The 19,526-nt window shown below is 41.0% G+C and overlaps 1 protein-coding gene across 2 annotated transcripts in view; it reads right to left on the bottom strand.

The window, feature by feature from the left end:
* Positions 1 to 19,242, bottom strand: part of kdm6a (lysine (K)-specific demethylase 6A) — a 45,616-nt gene extending 26,374 nt beyond the window's left edge. For both annotated transcript variants that reach the window (XM_040006697.1, XM_040006698.1), the window contains exons 1-6: positions 18,594 to 19,242; positions 18,384 to 18,447; positions 13,727 to 13,835; positions 13,390 to 13,439; positions 9,427 to 9,485; positions 1,281 to 1,401 (exon numbers count right to left, since the gene is read on the bottom strand). In XM_040006697.1, coding sequence (XP_039862631.1) covers positions 1,281 to 1,401; positions 9,427 to 9,485; positions 13,390 to 13,439; positions 13,727 to 13,835; positions 18,384 to 18,447; positions 18,594 to 18,763 — 573 coding nt within the window. In that variant the 5' untranslated portion in view covers positions 18,764 to 19,242. The remainder of the gene's footprint in view (positions 1 to 1,280; positions 1,402 to 9,426; positions 9,486 to 13,389; positions 13,440 to 13,726; positions 13,836 to 18,383; positions 18,448 to 18,593) is intronic.
* Positions 19,243 to 19,526: the final 284 nt, after the last annotated feature.

Here is a 19,526-nt window from a genome sequence, read left to right as displayed (position 1 = left end):
CTTCTTCTGGGCTATATTCTCAGCAGCATATTAAACATATCAGGTCCCCATAAGGAGGATCATGTGCTAACGGCTGTCTAAATGACTCGGGTAAAGTTTGTAGCATGCGTGCTTGTTGTTTTTGTCTGCTTCCACTTGTCTTTGCACTAGAATGATGTCGGAGTAAATGTGCAGTCATATTCGTTGTGTTCCCACTAGTGCTGTCAGCGTAAATCTCGTTGAAATGACGTTAAAGCCACAACATGTTAACAAATCTCCGTTAACGAGCTACCGCGGATCGCCCCGTGCATGGGGCTGGATGGCCAACACGTTAATGAGCTAACTGCGCTAACGCAGTAGTTCCCACCCATGTAATTGAGCATTGCGTGGCACATCCGACATACTGTTTTACTTTTGTCCATGACGCGCTTACCTTCAGGGTCATACTTCACATGAAAACCAAAATAGTTCCAAAGGCCAGATCTGAATGAGGGTGGGGGAGGTTCAGTTTGCCATGTTGCAAGGAGAGCTTAACTTCTGTCTGGCTAGCTTGTGCTGCGCTCAGTGAATCTGCGTTCGACTACTCCGCCTAGGCTGCACTGTCGAGCGCAGATCCACTGAGCGCTCAACACAGACAGCATAGTCAGAAGGAAAGTTGATAAAATAAATTAAAAATTTTGTATTGTTCGATACATATGTGTACCGAACCGAAAGCACTGTATCGAACGGTTCAATATCGATACGAGTATTGTTGCACCCCTACTATTTAGATTTACAGACACTATCTCTACTTTTAAGATTAGGCTTCAAACTTTCCTTTTTGCTAAAGCATATAGTTAGGGCTGGACCAGGTGACCCTGAATCCTCCCTTAGTTATGCTGCAATAGGCATAAGCTGCTGGGGAACTCCCATGATGCATTGAGTTTTTCCCTTTTCAGTCACCTTTCTCACTCACTATGTGTTAATAGACCTCTCTGCATTGAATTGCACTTGTTATGAATCTCTGTCTCTCTTCCACAGCATGTCTTTATCCTGTCTTCCTTCTCTCACCCCAACCGGTCGCATCAGTTGGGTGCTCCTCCCTGAGCCTGGTTCTGCCGGAGGTTTCTTCCTGTTAAAAGGGAGTTTTTCCTTCCCACTGTCGCCAAAGAGCTTGCTCTTAGGGGGTCATATGATTGTTGGGTTTTTCTCTGTATCTTTTATTGTAGGGTGTACCTTACAATATAAAGCACCATGAGGCGACTGTTGTTGTGATTTGGTGCTATATAAATAAAACTGAATTGAAACTGAATTGAATTTACCTTTAAGCTTGACTCGTAGTCTGTGTTGACTTTAAACATGAATCCCAGTCTCAGATGAATCTCTTTAGCTCTTGAGAAACTGGGATCGATGTAAAGCACCTCCTGGAATGCCTTGATTGCCCTGGAAAAAGACCACGAAAATAGGAGGATTAATAAGAACAGAAATGAATACAAACAGTTAACCTAATAAAATATGCCAATATAGCCCATGTGGAGACTTTACTACACTACCAATCAATAATAATAATAATAATAATAATAATAATAATAATAATAATAATAATAATAATAATAATAATGATGATATGGTAATAGGGGCAGCACGGTGGCACGGTGGTTAGCACTGTTGTCGCACAGCAAGAAGGTCCTGAGTTCAATTCCAACATCAGGCCGGGGTCTTTCTGTGTGGAGTTTGCATGTTCTCCCCGTGTTTGTGTGGGTTCTCTCCGGGTACTCCGGCTTCCTCCCACCGTCCAAAGACATGCAGCTTGTGGGGATAGGCTAATTGGAAAATCCAAATTGCCATTAGGTGTGAATGTGCGAGTGAATGTGAGTGTGAATGGTTGTCTGTCCCTGTGTGTTGGCCCTGCGACAGACTGGCGACCAGGGTGTACCCCGCCTCTCGCCCTATGACAGCTGGGATAGGCTCCAGCGCCCCCCGCGACCCTGAAAAGGAGAAGCGGAAGCGAATGGAATGGATATGGTAATAATATGGAGTATAAAAATCTCCAAGGTAACCAGATAAGTGTAAATACTACTTTGAAAAGAAAAAAAAAAACAAAAAAAAAAAAAACTTGGAAAATGAGTGAAATCCCATTTGTAAAACCATCTCGGAAATTAGGTTGAGATAAGGGATGAGGACCTAATATTAGCCATTTAAGGCAGCAAGATGCAACTGTGCAACTTAACCCATACATAACATAACAGCTGCTAAGCTGTAAACTATTCTAGTGTTGCGAAACATTATCCAGGTTGAGGTAGCCCAGATAAGGCTTGATGCTACTTTTACAACAGAAAAAAAATCTTAATCATTTCACTTTACAAACAGCTGCAGGCAATTTGTTTACTTCAATTAAATAAAATGGCTTCAGCAGTGTATCAGTATATTGTACTGTAGCCTTTATGGTCAGTGGACAGTGTCTTCCCTAGTATCTTCCCATTATTCTTCAAGGTGCTGCAGACACTACTGTATATTGGTATCTACCAGCCCAAATCTATGATACACATGGGTTCCATGTGAGCTTCACGCATGTGTCTTTTCCCAAAAGTAAATTTTTTTTCCTCTTTGCTTGCTTGCAAAGTTCACAACAGGGTCAACTATGTGGAGGCCCTCATCACTACAGTAAAGATGGAGTTATGTGCACTTTGTTAGCTTACTATATTCATAAGATGATTTTTCATGTGGTCTGGTGGGAGCCAGAGGCGTCTCACTTGAGCTGTTACATGTTTGCATACATATAGAAGCATAACTTGTAGGTAAAGAAGCCATTTCAGGGCTACAACATTTCATTGAGTAATTCCAAGAAAGAAAAATTTCTCAACACGAACTTTGCTTCGATGCTTCGGTTAACACATGGCTCTGTATTGCGCCGATGTGTTAAATGATGTAAACATGAGGGTTTCACGCGCATGTGCGACTAAAAATGTGTTTAGGAGCAGCGTGTGAATAAAAGGTCTGACAACATTAAGCCCACACAGGCCCCAGTTTTAAACAAAAACAATGATAACATAACAGCAGTAGTGATGATGCTGGCACAGTTTAACGTGGACCCAGAGTATGTTTACACACCATAAAGAGCAAAGAGGCGGAGCCATTACCGAGCTGGTGAGCTCGGGTAGAGTGAAAGAAAAACGTGTTTCTAGTGTCGTAAACAGCAGTGCTGTTCCTGTGATCACCATTAATGCATTTAGTGGAAAAAGGCAAGCAGGAGTCCTTCATCGAAACACCCGATCAAAAACTCTGATGCAAAGAAAAGCAAAACTTTGTAGCTGCTCCATCCACCGCTGTTTGTTTTTACATAAATAAAAATCTGCAGTAAATCTGAAGAAATTGTATAAAATTGTGCAGATGAACAGTTAACATAGTCTGACACCATGTTTAAATTGTACATTGTGGCTTCAAAGTCAGGGACCAGGGTCTGAGACCACTTGTAGTCAACTTGCCCGTCTTCAAATCAACACTGGTGTGTCAATATGGCGGTAGAATGGGGATAAAACAGCAATAAGACCGAGTCGGTCGGCTACCACTGTTTTTTGGGGGTGGTTTTTCTCTGAATCAGTTCAGGAACAAGTTGGCACTTATGACATGTGGTTTAACACATTTGTTAAGCACTCTACATGCAATCTGTTTGTGATAATACTGCAATCTCAAATCTGTTCCCGCCTACATCCGACCTGCAGAGCTGTACCCTGGGCCAGGGACAGACTTGCCAGCATTGGACCGTGCAGAATCAACTCCCTCAGGCTGGGCCAGATCTAAACAGGGCAAACAAGTAAAGACGCAGCAAACTACAAGCATTTCACCAAGAGCAAAAGTCAGGGAGCAGGTAACAAGGCTGAAGAGGAATCGGTAAATATGATACAAGTGTGAACACTTCTGTTTGAAATTGTCGGTAACTGTGTGAAGGCTTGAGGACTGAGACTCGAGTGGAGCGCAGGATTTGACCTTAGAGTTGCTTTATTGCAAACTGTTCCTCCATATAAGCCTGAAATCCATGTGTAACACCTGACATATACGATGTTTAGAAGAACAAAACATTATTTATTGTCAGTTCCAAGCTGTCCGCATGTTAATGAAGATGCTCTTACTGTGCCGGGTGTACAAATATGATTGATCAGGGGTATTCTACAGTGTGCGAAACCTAACTGATGCTATGCACCGGGGCTGCAGTCTCACATCCTACAGTTAGAAAGCCCTGCTGTGAGAGGATCTCTGATAAAATGTCATGCAAAGTTTATTGGCTTTGCAAATGATGATGCAACTGTTGTGACGGGCCAAGAAGAGCAGCCGAGTGAAAAAAACTCAACCCTAACCCAACCATCATTCACTGCACACTTAGAACTTCCAGTCCATGGTGATGGTGTGAAACTTGCTACAGATGCAGAGTAATTATACATATTTATTAACTCTCAAGGTAACTGCAGACTTACAAAATAAAATAAATAAATCCTCCATCAAAGTAGAGTGCTTTCTTAGGACTCTACTGCGGTGTAACATTAACTCTTTCTTTCTTTAACAACATCTTGCCATTACTTCATATTAAACATCGAAGTTGAGTGGCACAGCTGGCTAAGTGGAGAGGGCGTTTAATTCTTACAGATTATACTTTTGTATTGTTGCGTCTGACTTCGAGTGTCTGAAGAGGAAAGCACACGACTTGGAATATTCTGCATATTAATTTAACTAACACTGACCCTTTTGTAACATTCAGACACACTGGAACCTGCTCTGCTCACTATAATTTAAAATAAATAAAATAAAGACAGAAATTAAGCTGAATCCTTGTATGTGTCTTGCATTAGAATTCTCCTCCTTCCATTAAGTTGAGTTTACTTCTACTGTTTCAGTAAAATGCCAGCATCATTGTGGAGCAGGAACATGTGGGACTCGGCTATAAACACTGAGGGAAGAGCGACAGAAGAGAGCTACAGCTTTAAGCCATCCAGCCGTGCCAATTACACACTTGTTCTGGTAACATCTTTCCCTCTCATTCCAAATAAACAGTCCAAGAGGCAACTACACACATTGGCACAAAATAAGACATGCTTTTCAGTGCCCGAACAGTAACTCAGGTTTGTGCTATTCCATATGTGATTGAGCAAACCACTGATTAAAATTTGTTGGCAACTTGTCTGCATTTATAGATTAGACGGCAATTAACAGCAAACCTTCATCAATCTACTGAAGAGGGACTGGAGTCTGCCCGCCTTGGACTTCCCACCCAGAGGCTGAGCAGTTGCCTTGCGACCAAAGTTGGGTGCCCAGAGCAGAGGGCACTCAGCCTCTGGCCTCCCAGAGGGTAACTGCATTGACTTTCAACTGTTCCCAGACAGAAAAAACAAACAAACAAACAAACAAACACACCCAAAAGCCAAGCTTATTTACCAGTGGTTTTTCCTGGTTGCACAGTTTGCCATCCTACTTTTTTTTACTCTAGTCTGAAACAGGTTTCAGTTCACATAAACTTGACGTGACAATGGTATAATGTTCCATTAAAGCTAACAAGAGGACTTCATATCTTGGTCCCTAGTTGCCAGCAAAATGCTGAACTAATTTCTCAGTTCAGCCCAGAAAAAGGCAAACAGACTTTCCGCTGTACCGTTTTGTTTTTATCTGTAAAATAAAAGCAAAGTGCACATGCAAACCCTCCCTCCTTTTTTTTAAACAAATCCATCCTTGTAATGTCAAATACAGCACAGCCAGCAGAAAATGGAGAGCGATTATTTAAGAATGACAGTATGCTCAGCAGTTTGAAAATTCAAGTCCCCAAATTTCTCTTCAACACTTTTGCTGCAAGCTAAAAATCTGTCATTCAGTAACAGTATCTGCAGAGTGGATCTTGTCTATATCGGCGGGTCTGGCTTCACAAGTGTAGTGTATGTCAGAGCAATCGTAAATTTGCTAGCATGACAGCAGCCTTTCAACATTTCAGCACCGATCTCTCAGCAATATTGAAATAAACTAACCTACAGAGACGAGAGCACATTAAAACACAGACAAATACTAGTTTCCAGTTGAAGCCACTCACTGTGTAGCTATGACAACAATAGCAACTGCATATCAGCACGAAGCCCTTCTCCTGTATGGCAGGGCACTCAGCTCACTGCTGACTGTGTGCAACACACAGATACACGCACACACAAACGGCAGCCTGACTGAACTCATTGCCCTCCTTCCCTCCTCCCTGTTTATCTGGGCCCTCCCTCTCTCCCTCCCCTCTGTGTTCACCCTCCCCTCCCTAAATGGCACAATCCAAAGTGAAGCTGCTCTACCAAATAGGCTGTGACACACAGCATAAGGCAGACTCGAGCCAAAGGATGAACAGAGGGCGACCCAGGCCTTTAGAAAAGACCGTTCAACAACAAAAAGGTGCATATCTGAAATATGGCTACTGGTTGGTGACCATTTGAAATTGAATGTCCAACATTATTTCAACATCAAAATTAGCATGGCATTAATGACCTCATATCTTATCCTTCCATTATGGCTTTCTTTTTATTTATTTATTTTTATTTTTAATAAACACTAAGAATCAAAGGATTGTGATTCATAGGCTAGCATCCCTCTCTGGATATGCAAAACTACAGCGTTATGAAGTAACATTCACCGTTTGACAGCTCAGCATTCCTTTGGGCCTCCGGCTCAAATTGACGTAATCTGACCTTAAGGTCCCAACATGACATGCTCCCCTCCCCCATTAACATCCCCCAACACTCACAGCCGTTTTACACAAACAGATTCAAAAACCTGTCAAAACCATGGTTTCATCTTAGTGTGAATGAAACATGACTGTACAGCTCTACAACCACTGTTTGCACTGAGAGACTCAGAAAGCACTTAGGAAAGGAATTACATATGGCGAGCAAGAGGGCAAAGGATGAATATGCAGGCTCTGCAGACAACCATTTCTCTGCAATTCAGCAAACTCAGACATAGTTTATCACTTGAAACATGCAAGCAGTCTAAGATTAACCATTTAGAACTTCACGTAAAAATCTTTTTCCTCTTTATTGTACACAGACTTTTTCTGCGCAGGTCTCTCGGCTACACTAATAGCCCTTTCCAATAGTACCTTACAAGCTCGGCCCGATCCCCCTTTTGGTCGTTTTTCCATTAAAATTGAGTACCACCTAATGCAGGTGAAGCCCTTTCCCTAGTTGCCTGGTGTTAAAAATTAGAGTTTTGAATTTTGTGAAAGAGATGTGCTCATGTGACTCATCGTCAGTCTGTTGATGTCACATTTTCAGATCGCTTGGAATCCCAGTACTAAAAAATGGAGTACTGGGTACCAGTACTCCATAGGAAAATACTGTAACAGCCACCCAATCATATTTTTCTACTCCTGAAACTGATGGAGCACAGACGAGTAGTCATTTCTGATCCTAAAGCCTGACAGGTGTATATGCAGCCGGTGCACTGCAATGTATAATGTAATTTTAAATTTGATAGGAAATATCTGCCTTTGTCTAATGACCAACCAATGATAATGGTCATTAGACAAAAATGCTGGACATTACTTAAAAGTATTTGATCTTAAATCAAAGTAAAAGTTCTACAATGGGGATTCAGTGAAATAGACCCAGGAACAAGGTGGTCCCTTACAGGGCAAAAAGCACTAATGTAGTAAAAGACTTACTAAAGAAGGTTTTCGAGCTTTAAAAGCTTGGCTTAGGCTAAGGGAAAAAAATAAGATGTTCTGCTGGTGTAGCTTATGAAAGCAATAAAATCAACAGGCCCAAAGGTAACAGGCACAGACACAGCAGCAGGTCAGCCTCTACAGCCTGGTATATAAGAAAGCTACACCCCTGGTTTCCATAAGTCTGGTTACAAGATTTGTTTGATGGGACTTCAGTCGGTGCAGCAAAATGACTACACTCACATCACAGACTTATCTACTACATTCTAATGCAATAAGTGTCAGCGCTCATCACGTCTTTGCACATCAACACCAGCACAGGCGGCAGCAGAACAAAACAATCTGAATACAGTCTTAGCCTCCAAGATTTTATACAATCACAACACACAAGTGGAAAGTCTGTTGTGCTAGGGCTGTGCGATATGACCAAAATCTCATATCCCGATATTAAGACGTCTATCGTCTGATAACGATATAAATCACAAAAATGTAACATTTTCTGTAAATTCTGTGAATCTCGGGCAGCTCGACTTGCGTGAAGTGTTTCCAGCTGGGCGTCGTGTACCTGGAGTCGAGTGTTTTAACCGATGCATGAAACGATACATTTTTAGACATAAGTTGTAACGGCCGCCGTTTTCTTTGTGAGTATTTATTACACGGCGTGCTGCGGGGAAAAGCCTGTGCTCACGTTTGAGTCTAAGGTTTATTTTTTAGCACCTGACGGCTCTTTTTTACTTCTCATCCGTAAATAATCTGCTCTTTCACGTGATTCCGTTTATTTTGAAAAGTCTCAACAGGATCTTGAGCTTTATTGTGAAAGGTTTATGTGGAACAAGCAGACACGCGGTGGTTTTACCGTCGTTGTTGCTAACGACAACGCATAAAAACAGGCGCTTGTCTGTCTGTAGTGTGGTTATATTAAATATAAGACAAAGAGAGAACTTTAACAAATTAATATAGCCACTACAGTGACCATCAAAACAATGAAAAAATATTGCCGTAAACAGTTTATTTTGCGACAACACAAAACAAACGATAGCGTAAAATGAAACGATAGACGTTTTTATATCGTCATCCGATATATATCGTTATATCGAACAGCCCTAGGTTAAAAGGATTTAAGAAAGCAAAAAAAGAGTCAAGAATATTTTTACCAGCATGTGTAATTTTTAAAAAATTAAATGGCAGAGGTGGTAATAACTTACACCAATTCCACAACCTTGAGGGTCAGCCAGTGCCTCTTGGCTTACTGGGAATATTTAATGGAATACAAAGACATCATTCATAACACACAAAGTTTCTCTAGTGCAAAAGATGTAAACATTTAATGACAAAAAGTGCCTGTTAACAGCATATAAATCACATAAACACAGAAAAGTGTACTTCCAATAGCTGGGAAAGCAATACTTCAACAAACACACACACACAACTAATGCCTGACAATAATATGTCAAGTGCCTATTGAGCACTGGGAATTCAAAAAAGGATTTCTCTTACTCTTATCTGCATATTAGCTTGATACATGAAGGCAGCCTTCAGTCCAGAGGGGAACCTTGCCTTACAACTGTTCTGTCTTTCCCTGAAACCGTTCTGGTTTTATCAAGTTTCTTGGTCCTCACACAAAGTTGGGGTGACATAACGTGCGTTTATTTACCACGAGGTCAGACCGTTACACAGCAAAGGAAAAGGATTTTTTTTTTAATCCCCACTTGGTTCATGGAGAAACCAATTATAAAACTGGCAGAGATCACACATGCAATGAGAAACTTTTTTTTTCCAGAAGTACTTACCACTGAAATGCATTATAATGGAAGTAAACCATTCCAAGGCCATATAAAAAGGCAGCATTCTGTGGAGAAAACCAAAGGTTGGAAAATTGTTGTTAAGAGCAAAACAGACGTTTTTCAGCTCATTGTTTACTGTACAGAATTTAGCACTAAAGTAAGAGCTAGCAAGGATAACCTTGATGGCACGAAAACATGTTTATACACATTCAATACTAGTTAAATGTATGACTTTTCAAGGCCTTTAATACCACTTTAAATGAATTCTTCCCTGAGGTGAAACAGAGAGCAAGATAGAAGAGAGAAAGTAGCACCACATTAAACAATAGCCAAAAAAAGAAAAAAGCTTTCCATTTTCAATTTTGGGGCCCTGAATCTTTCTTCTTATTTGTTTTTTAAATGTCAAAGTGCTCTGCTTAGGCTGCTGCCCCCGCGACCCGGCCCCGGATAAAGCAGATGAAGATGGATGGATGACCATTGAAAGAATGGCAACTGAAGGCACTTCTGCCTTGGCTTCACTTCTCAGGTCCACCGTTTGTTTTGTACCATCTATAGCAACCCCATGTTGCTTCTAACTTTCTATCTCAGTGATCCTTTTATATGGAAATCTGGTTTAGGTTTTGTGTTTAACTCATGTCCAAAATCAGTCATGAGTCATTGTCTCCCTTCCCCCATATTAGTGCAGTAATCTATACATGGCACACAAACGATGCATTGTTACATAAATAAAACACCGTCTTTCTGTTACAGTATTTATTTTTTTATTTTTGCTTTGTTAAAGGGAGGCAGTCTCATTGGGACTGGCACTGAGTTGGGGAAATCGAGACTACGAGCTTACATTATCACTTCACTGTGGTGAGCTGTAAGCAGGGAGCTGTCAGGTCTGATCACAATCGAACTCTCAACACCTCTGTTTAACGGGCGTGCTGAAGCACATGAAGAGCACGGACTGGAAACTATCATAACATAGATGACTGGACAATTTGACTAAAGTTCAAATACTGCTTTAAGGAAAAAAAACTACTGATCTGGGGTTTAAGCTAACAAATTACACAATGGGGGACCATGATTATGGATGAGGTAATTGTGGACGGGTAGACAGAAATAGAGCACTTTTTGTCTCCTTCCCCTGAAGTGCTTTTGTGATCCTCTTTCTCACCATATTAAGTTTGCTTTTCCCCTCACAATATTGTCTGTGATCCTCCTGAACAATACAAATAAGTTAATGTGCTAGTTCATGCCAGGCATGATACACTTGTAATTTAGCAGGACAAGCTACGCATTGTCCTGCTAAATTAAGAGGATGCGCGACACTTCACTTAACCTTATTGCTTTTAGTTTAGACAGAATACAGGTGCAAACTCTCAGCACAGCCGCTCCACTTTCCAAAAAACTTGGGATTACTAAAAAACTGCACAAAGACAACAAATCATATGACCACACTGGAGAAAAACAAGCTTAAAACTGTCATGCTATGAACTTGCTTCAAAGCAGTTAGCAACAAAATACTGAAAAAGTTGTGATGATAGGAGAAAACAAAATCATAACAAACGTAGTTCATTTGTAGCATAGCAGTGTAAAAAAAATAAAAACAAACGAGCATCCCCAAAAGGGGATTCATTACACAGTGAAAGACTAATGTTCAACTGGGCATGTACCGATCCAGTAGCTGGACTGGATATCAGTCCAATCCGGACTTCAAAAACTGGCTCTGATACCAATCAATCTAAAGTCTATTCATTCAGTTCTACACTGCACATTAGCAACAGAGCAATGGCCGCTAATGGGACCACTAAGATAGCTTGTTTTGCAGGCATATCTTGATGCATGCTCAGTCATCCAGGTAAGTAAATCCCAAAAGGTTGATTCTGTTCATCTAGACTCCAGGAGGGGGCCTAAGGGTACATCTTTCGCCATCTTACACTGCTGTGATTGCAGCCATTCCCCAACTCACTGAATGGTTCTCATGGCCATTAATCAGTGGTCTTTCATCAATGGTTTTCATATTAATGACCAAGGAACTGACCTCACAGCCCATTCAGTGGGCTGGTTTCAGTTATTGTGCAAATGTACTGTTTATAAGGCTGGGGAAACCTGCAGTCAGCTGAGACTGAAGAAGTCACTTGGCTGAGTGACGAAACGTTTCTCCCACTGAAAATGCTACGTCCAGGTGAACAGAATCAACCTTTTGGGCTTTAAAGACATAGTTCTTCTTTAACCAAAAACTGTGATTAAGTGAGTTGATATGACTTAAGGCTCCAGCAAACATGCTTACACCACCTCTCTCTAGCTCGGTCGCTTTCAGTGCTGAGGTGAAACCAAACACCAGCATCTCTCTCTCTTACTTGTTGTGGTTATAGGAAGTTTGAAACTAGCTAAACGTAAAGTAATCCAGATGATTCCCTGCTAGCCACTGATTCCGCATTACTTTGCTCCGTTAATGAACGGTTTTGTGTAGACTTTGTCAAAAGAAATCGACATATGAACCAGAACACTAAATAACCACATTGTGGGCACTAATCTACAAGGAAAGAAGGCTGCTAGTGCTACCTGCAGCATCATGTGTCCAGTGTTAGGCACAGCACAATGAGAAAGACATTTCAGCAACATTTAAGACAGAATTTCTTTCCTGAATTATGTGACTAATGGTGGCAAAACACACATGCTAGATCTGGGACACTGTTTAACCTCGGTTAAATCAGTTATCTTGTTGATTAAATTGTAACCGTTTTCTAGACTCTACTGACTCCTTTAAAAAGCAGCTGAAGACATTTTTATACAAACGGGCTTTTAATTAATTTTAACTTGTATGTCTGATCTTATTGTATAGCACTTTGTGATTTTTATCTGTGAAATGTGCTATATAAATACATTTTACTTACTTACTTACTTATAGACTAGCTGACTAGCCTTATTTCTTTATTTTATTCCATTCAGTAGTAAATTAGTTACTGCTGTAAAGCCATGGTTATTCTTGATGCAAATTGGATGTCACTGGAACTGCAATTTAGGCAGGTTGTCATCCTGCTACAGTCTCTTCCTAAGTAATAAGCGACTACAGTAAAAAATCCCAAGTTAGAGGTGGAACAAAGCCTCCCACCAATGCACATTTAAACCTTTGACACAGCACAGAATAACAAAATCCCCTGACCTCTTAAAGGCTATGAAAAGCGGAATTGCGATAGTTCAAAACAAACAGTAGAAAGGAGCCTTTAACCTTCATGCCACAGCATTTCCAAAGTGACTCTGGTCTCTGCACAGATATAAAAAAAACACAAACTAGCTGGCAACATTTGGCAAACTTCAGCTTTCAAAACGGTTACATAATACTGCTGACTAAATGACCTGTAATCAAGCCAGTTTATATGAAATCATGTTTGCTGCTGTCTTTGCAAGACTGTTACATTTAGTTAACTGCGTGCTTCCATCCATCCACCCCATCTTCCTGGTATTGTATCCAATTCAGAGAATGCACTTCAAGTTTCAGCAGAATAACTAAACAGCAAAAAAGAATATCCACACTATATTCACACTGACATGACTACCAATCTCCAAGCTCTATAAACTAATATCAAACTGTCAATCACAGTATCTACTCCAGCAGTGGCTCTGGACTAGGAGTGAATAATCTAAAGCAGGTTGCTGAGGCGCATTTTACAGGCTAACTGTCAACCAGTCAAGCATTGTTTGGTATGTGCACACTGTTTAAGGACAATGACATGCTGAACATTCTTGCATCTGAGCAGTTGTTAGCCTCTACCGCCCCTCAGTACCTGCAGCGCATTTAAGGCACCGTTTCTGATGCTGACCTGTACCTTTCTGCCAGCTCAAAAACAAAAGCAGTAGAAAAATCGGTAATAGGGGATGTTGTGTATCCCAGAAAAAAATCAGTCCTAGCAAATTAAAAAATAAATAAATGAATACAGCTTTTTAATGGCTGTGTTACCTATAAGAGTCATGAACGCTTACCTTCCAGTAGTCCGACTGTGAACTGAAGTACCTCTGGTATGCAGATAATGCTAAATATAAGAACATAAAGCAGAGAGAGGGAAAGACTCAACAGGATGTAAACAATTAGTGACAATGTTAAAAGCTAAAGATATTTAGCTCAGTTACACTTCAACGCTTCCCAGCAGGAAAGCACAAATGACCTAATCTGAATATTTTATCATCAACATTTTTTCCAAGCAGAGTAAAGAAACAAGAGTGAAGTCAAATTTTTATTGGGAAAAAAAAAGATGTCTTAGTGGATCCTAAGAAGCAGATTTGACAGGAACAGGGAGCCATCTACACTCTGGTCTCTCACCTTTTGAATAGTCCTCCAGCAGAAGGTTGAAGTGTCCAAGCTGGCAGAAAATGTCAGGGTCCACTTTCCCCTCTGCTTTCAGGATGAGGGCATCATAGCAGCTAACAGCCTAAATAAAAGGGTGATAGCAATGAAGAGTTTAAAAGGGTGCGACTGACAACAGTAAGGTAGATGTTCAGTTTGTCCTGTGCATATTACAGAGACGTTATGAGGCTATAAAGGACCGATATGACCAATGCTTAGGTCACCGGATGAGCTATATTGGAGGTAACGTTCTGACACAGTTGACTCACATACTATCAAAGGGATATCCTTTTCAAACCTTCTAGACCTGCTTTGCATAGTACCAGCTCTGTGCCCAAATATGGAGCTGGAAAGTCAGTATTTAAACAATGGATATACAAATTATGCGCTATAGCCCGCGCTGCAGTCACTAAGGACAAATGATTGATGAGTATGACTGTGTGCGTACATGAGAGGGTAAAATAAAGGCGGAAAAACAATTGTATCATTTGGAACCGCTGAAATAAATTAAATGTAACTCAACTGACAAAAATAAATGGTAAGTGAACTGAACAGAGTGTACTGTGAATTTGGGCATACAGAATACAGTCTTGTTGAGCTGGTAACAGTCACAGAAAATAAATTGTAACTTGACTGGTGCTTATATAGCGCGTTTCTACTCTGCCTGATTACTCAAAGTGCTTTACAGAACTTGCTTTATACCAGCTACAACTCAACAATAGGGCTGCCACAAACGATTATTTTGATAGTCGACTAGTCATTGATTATTTTTGCGATTAGTCGACTAATCAGATCATGCATCCATTGGACGTACAGCGTACAGCTTATTGCACCAGCATGCGTCTGCTCTTATATAACTATCATTAGCTTACAGCTTTAAGTGTTTAAGGTATGTGCTAACTAAAAATAAAGACAAGATGATAGTTTATTAAATTTTAATGAAATTTGCAGATTCTTTCGTTGGAGTTTAATAAACTCAGCCGCCTGCTACTTGCTATCTAAAATATAACAGGACACCGGAGTATATTCTCGAGCATCTCACACTTCTGATGATCAGTTGTCTGCTTGACGTTTATTCAGCTGTGTAAAAACTATAACTTTAATCTCAGCCAAACCGATTTACTCAGGAACAAATAAAATACTGAAAAAAGCCAAACAATAACATTTTTAAGTTATCTAAGTGACTTATATATGTTTAACCTGAGTAACGAAAGACGGCTGTGGGTTCGTAAACGATTTGTTGGGAGTCCGGTGTTCTCACCGGCTCTAGTGAGCCTTGAATCCCGGCTAGCTATCGAGCTGGTGGATAACAGAAGTCTCCGAAAACGTTGGAGCACTTTTGAAAATATGTGGTGTCTTGATAAACTGAAGTTTACACAGCTACATTCTCGCCTAAAAAATATGTTAAACGTTTATTTTGTGACCCAGAAAGAATAATAAGAGTAAAATTCAAACTAACTAGCTGCCGCCATTGTTGGAAACTGAGCAGGGCCACGCTATGAATTCTGGGATAGGTTAGGCCACGAAGTATACACCCGACCCATCCTTCAAATCTGGGGAAATGAAGGGCGCATTTGTCGGCCGCATTTGTCGGAGTCTTTGAATTTGGACAGTCTTCGTTGTGTCGTTGTAACGTAATCAGCCTACAAATGCGGGCACAGGAGGATGCGGTTCCTGAATTTGGACACAGCTACGATACCGGACACTGCTTCTTCTTCTTCAAGGTTTAATAGCAGCTGGCATCCTTGTACATGCAGTGCTGCCATCTTCTGTTTCAGGCCATTGTTACACTCTTAAATCCTACTACTTATTCCTGCGTCTTTTGGGATCTTACAAAGTTTCAAATGACGCGTCAACTATTAAATTAGTCGTCGACGATTTTAATAGTCGATGTAATCGTGACTAGTCGACTAATCAAGGCAGCCCTACTCAGCAAAGAACTAACTATCACTGTCAGGTTAGGGTCATGTGATGTGACTCAGATCAATATTTGAAACACAGCAAAAATATCAGTAGTATTTATCTATTTACAGTTTAAGGCTTTGTCTTTTAGAACCTGTTCTAAAACACTGGCACTATCATATTGATGGAGCTGAAGCTGAAAGCATTGATCTCAGTGGCTATTGGAGAAGTCACTGCAAGAAATATAGGCAGAGCAAACTACAGGTATCTTACCACCTTAGTTACAATAGTAGATGACCCAATGTCTGCAAGCAGAGCTACCCAATAACTAGTTCTTAAAACGCTCAAATTGAGTCTAGAGGTCTAATGGGAACCAAGGCAGAACTGGCTACACACCAGCACTATGTTGGTGGAAAAGAGGTAGTAGTGGATAATGTTAGTGCAAGAACTGGAAATCAGCCTGGTAGCAACAGCCAACACAGAATGGTTCCTTATTTTTGGTTTTGGTTCTTGTTTTGCAGAACTCGTGAGCAGCACTCCATCCTTCTGAATCCCATGCACGTCGGTCTAGCATAGACACTTTTTTTTCCTGACAGGTGTACTTTGCAAAACAATGATATCCATCTCACTGTATGGCTATGTTGCGTGCACAATGTTGCTGCACTGTTTTTAGACAGATATAATTAACTAGCTGCACTGATCCTGAAAACCTGCATAGTGTTTATCTGTGATCAGTTCTACTGCTCTGCAAAAAAGGCAACCTTCCATATATGTATGCTGCTTGTTTACAGCAGAGGCATATTTTTCAGAGATTCTTGCAAAGTACTTTTTCAGATAATTGACTCAGTAACTCTTCGTTATTACAAGACCTTATGAAAAAAAAATTGAAAACATTATTCTTGTGCACCATGCACCTTATCTAGCGGTCTAGAAGAAAAACATTCCCGCATGATTCGTCACTGCACATACAACTACGCTAACATAAAAAGGGCTGTGATGTATCATTAACTGGTTAAAAATCCATGCACATTGAAACTATTGTTGTTCTGCTCACGAATTCTGCTTTTGGTGCAGCAGTGAAGTCTGTAGAGACGGTGTCAATCAGCAAGGACCACTTTTGAAACCATTTAAGCAAATTATATACTCTACGACGACAAATCTACTTGTTTTTAATATTCACCATTCAATGAACAGAGCATCGTGCAAAGAATTAGTCACACCACATTTTAAAATGGTAGGATGCGGAAAGAATATAAGAAGAATTAGGTAAAGTGCACTCATTTCGGAAGACACAACTGTATTTAATGGGATACAATCTAAAACACCATCACCAAGAAAGACTCAACAACCAGACGTTGTAAGTTTAACGTTATGATGTTGAACGGTCAGGTTGTCCAGCTATCCAGCAGAGTATGAAGGACAGCAACACCACAAATGTGCAAAGAATGAGTGTAATGGCTCGGCCCTAATCTGAAAGTAGACCCTGACAAAACAACGTCCCAAGAAACCGCTTCAACAAGAAACCCAGAAGCCACATGTTGAAGACACATCCAGCACAGGCAGCTCACCTGTAGTAACATTGACTGAATGAGCAGGGTTGATGTGTTTGCAACAGACACCGTGCAATCAACTGTAAACCCTTCTTTGCACTTTAATCGTGCACCTTTGTTCTAAAACACTGAACGCCAACGTCGTTGTATCTTTTATGCGAATGGTGGTTAGCCTAGCCACCGCTGCTAGTTAGCCAGTCAGCTAGCAAACCTTTGCTAGGTATTTTCTCCCTATCCCCGCCATCTTGCGCCAAGTTGAGCAGCCATTATTTTTGCAAGCTTAAATTAATACCTAACATTGTGTTTTTCATTCTTAGTGTTCTCCAGGTTATGCCGTAATAGCTAAAAGTGAGAGCAGGAAGGGGGTAGGGGGCGGGTAACCACTGGACAGTTAGCTGCTACATGCTAACAGAGTGAGCTGACGCACAAACCAAACTCTACCTGCCGTTACTGAGGAGGGGACGGACGACATAGTGCGACACTGATATTTCTGTTAACGCCTCTCGGTAAAAGTCAAGAAAGTCGGCGTTTACCGTATTATTAGGCTCGCTGTAATGCTTTTAGATACGAAACACCAAGTTGGCTTGGTAGCAAAGTATTAAATTTGTTAGTCCTACAGTTTACAACGTGTGCTTGACTATCTAGCAATACTTAACTAGTAATAACCACTGTAATACGTTTTTTCACCCATACACGTGCCTTCCACTTATTGTGAGTTTTGTTAAAAGCAATATTTTTGCTACGCCAAGTATGTTTTCAACACTCCATAAAACGCTATGTATATGGTACCTACTCTCAACTACCGATGACACCACCGATTTGAGCAGGGTGGAGATTGCCATCTCCCTGCAATCGTACTGTAGCCCTGTCGGCTAGTTTGGGCATGTTTAATACTAAACATAGTAATAAACATAGCAGAAATACACTGGAGTTGGCTCGCTGTGTACCTGGCACTGTACGTGTTGTCTTGCGAATGCAATGATGTAAAACTGAGGGCTGGTTTGTACATTCAGCCCGCAGGTTCAGCTTTAAAGTTGGGGAAATTATGGTTTGTGTATGTCGCTGCTAGCCTTATACCAAGAGTGGCGTTGGGAGGTCTGTACCACGTATTTCATATGGGATATGCACTCGTCTGTGGAGATAACGGAGAGCGGCAACTGTGATCCTATTCTGTGGCATACCTTTAACAGCAAGGCCTTCGTTCTGGCGCCATCTTCTTGAAGCCTATGAAATCCAAACAGTGAACTGCAAGTAGAGGACAGACAACACAGGCGGTTCCGTATTACTTGGAGGGGAGGGGGGGCAATTGTTGTTTCCAACTGCGCGAAGAAAATTTATTAATTGCAAAAAAACTAAGCGAATTAAACTATCCACACAATAGAGCGTCTAACCTGTCAATTCCGACCAAGCTCTCTTTCTCTTGCGCTGTTAGCTTCGGAAAGTCCTCTTCGATTTCAGTCGCTTTTCCCGACGCCATTTTCTCCTCGTCATTACCAGCAACGCCGAGACTCCGGGCAGCAGCAGAGGCAGCGGCGGTGAGCGACACTCCGCACGATTTCATGGAAAAGAACTGGGAAAATCAACGGCACCGAGCAACTCCGCCAAAATGCAGTCACAACGAAAGTGTTGCACACCTATCCAGGATTAAAACGGGGCGTAGTGTAATTCTTGCCAAATCCTCAAGGAAATGATCCCTTCAAGTTATCTTCCACACTCCTCATTGTACATCAAACTCAACGTGTATTCCAGTGCCAATTTATGCATGAAGTTGATGTAATGTTGGGTTTTAGGACTGAGTGTTATTTTATAATATCGCAAACTTCCCCAACCATCGGCTCAAAGTTGTTGTAATTGTGTCACACAGGCAAACGCATGCCGCCACCTTCGACACGCCCTCTGCTCATTGTGCCCAATCAGCACGCGGCATCCGCGGTCACGTGGTGGTCTCCTGTTGACGTGTTGCGAACACGCGAACGAACACGCGCACGTACACATCAAATCTGTTTCCAAGTCCCGCCTCACGTCCTGCGATTGGTTCTTCAGGCTATATTATGATTACGTAACTGTTTTTGTAGGTAACGTATTGGTTAAAATAACTGTCATATGTGCCAAGGGTATTTGTTGCAACGTCGCACATGTACTTTTTGACTGATAGATAGATAGATAGATAGATAGATAGATAGATAGATAGATAGATATTAGCTCAAGAAACTGGGAACTCATTTTCCTCCAAATAACACAAATAAACATGAATTTAAAAAAATGAACGACTGAAGAAACTGTGAAATGAACCATAGAAAGTAAACTAAAGTGAAGCAGTCCAG

The sequence above is a fragment of the Simochromis diagramma genome, unplaced genomic scaffold (assembly GCF_900408965.1).
Source record: "Simochromis diagramma unplaced genomic scaffold, fSimDia1.1 OVJJ01000514.1, whole genome shotgun sequence".
Lineage (NCBI taxonomy): Eukaryota > Metazoa > Chordata > Actinopteri > Cichliformes > Cichlidae > Simochromis > Simochromis diagramma.
The sequence above is the reverse complement of the archived record's forward strand: the minus strand, read 5'-3'. Positions and strand labels throughout refer to the sequence as shown.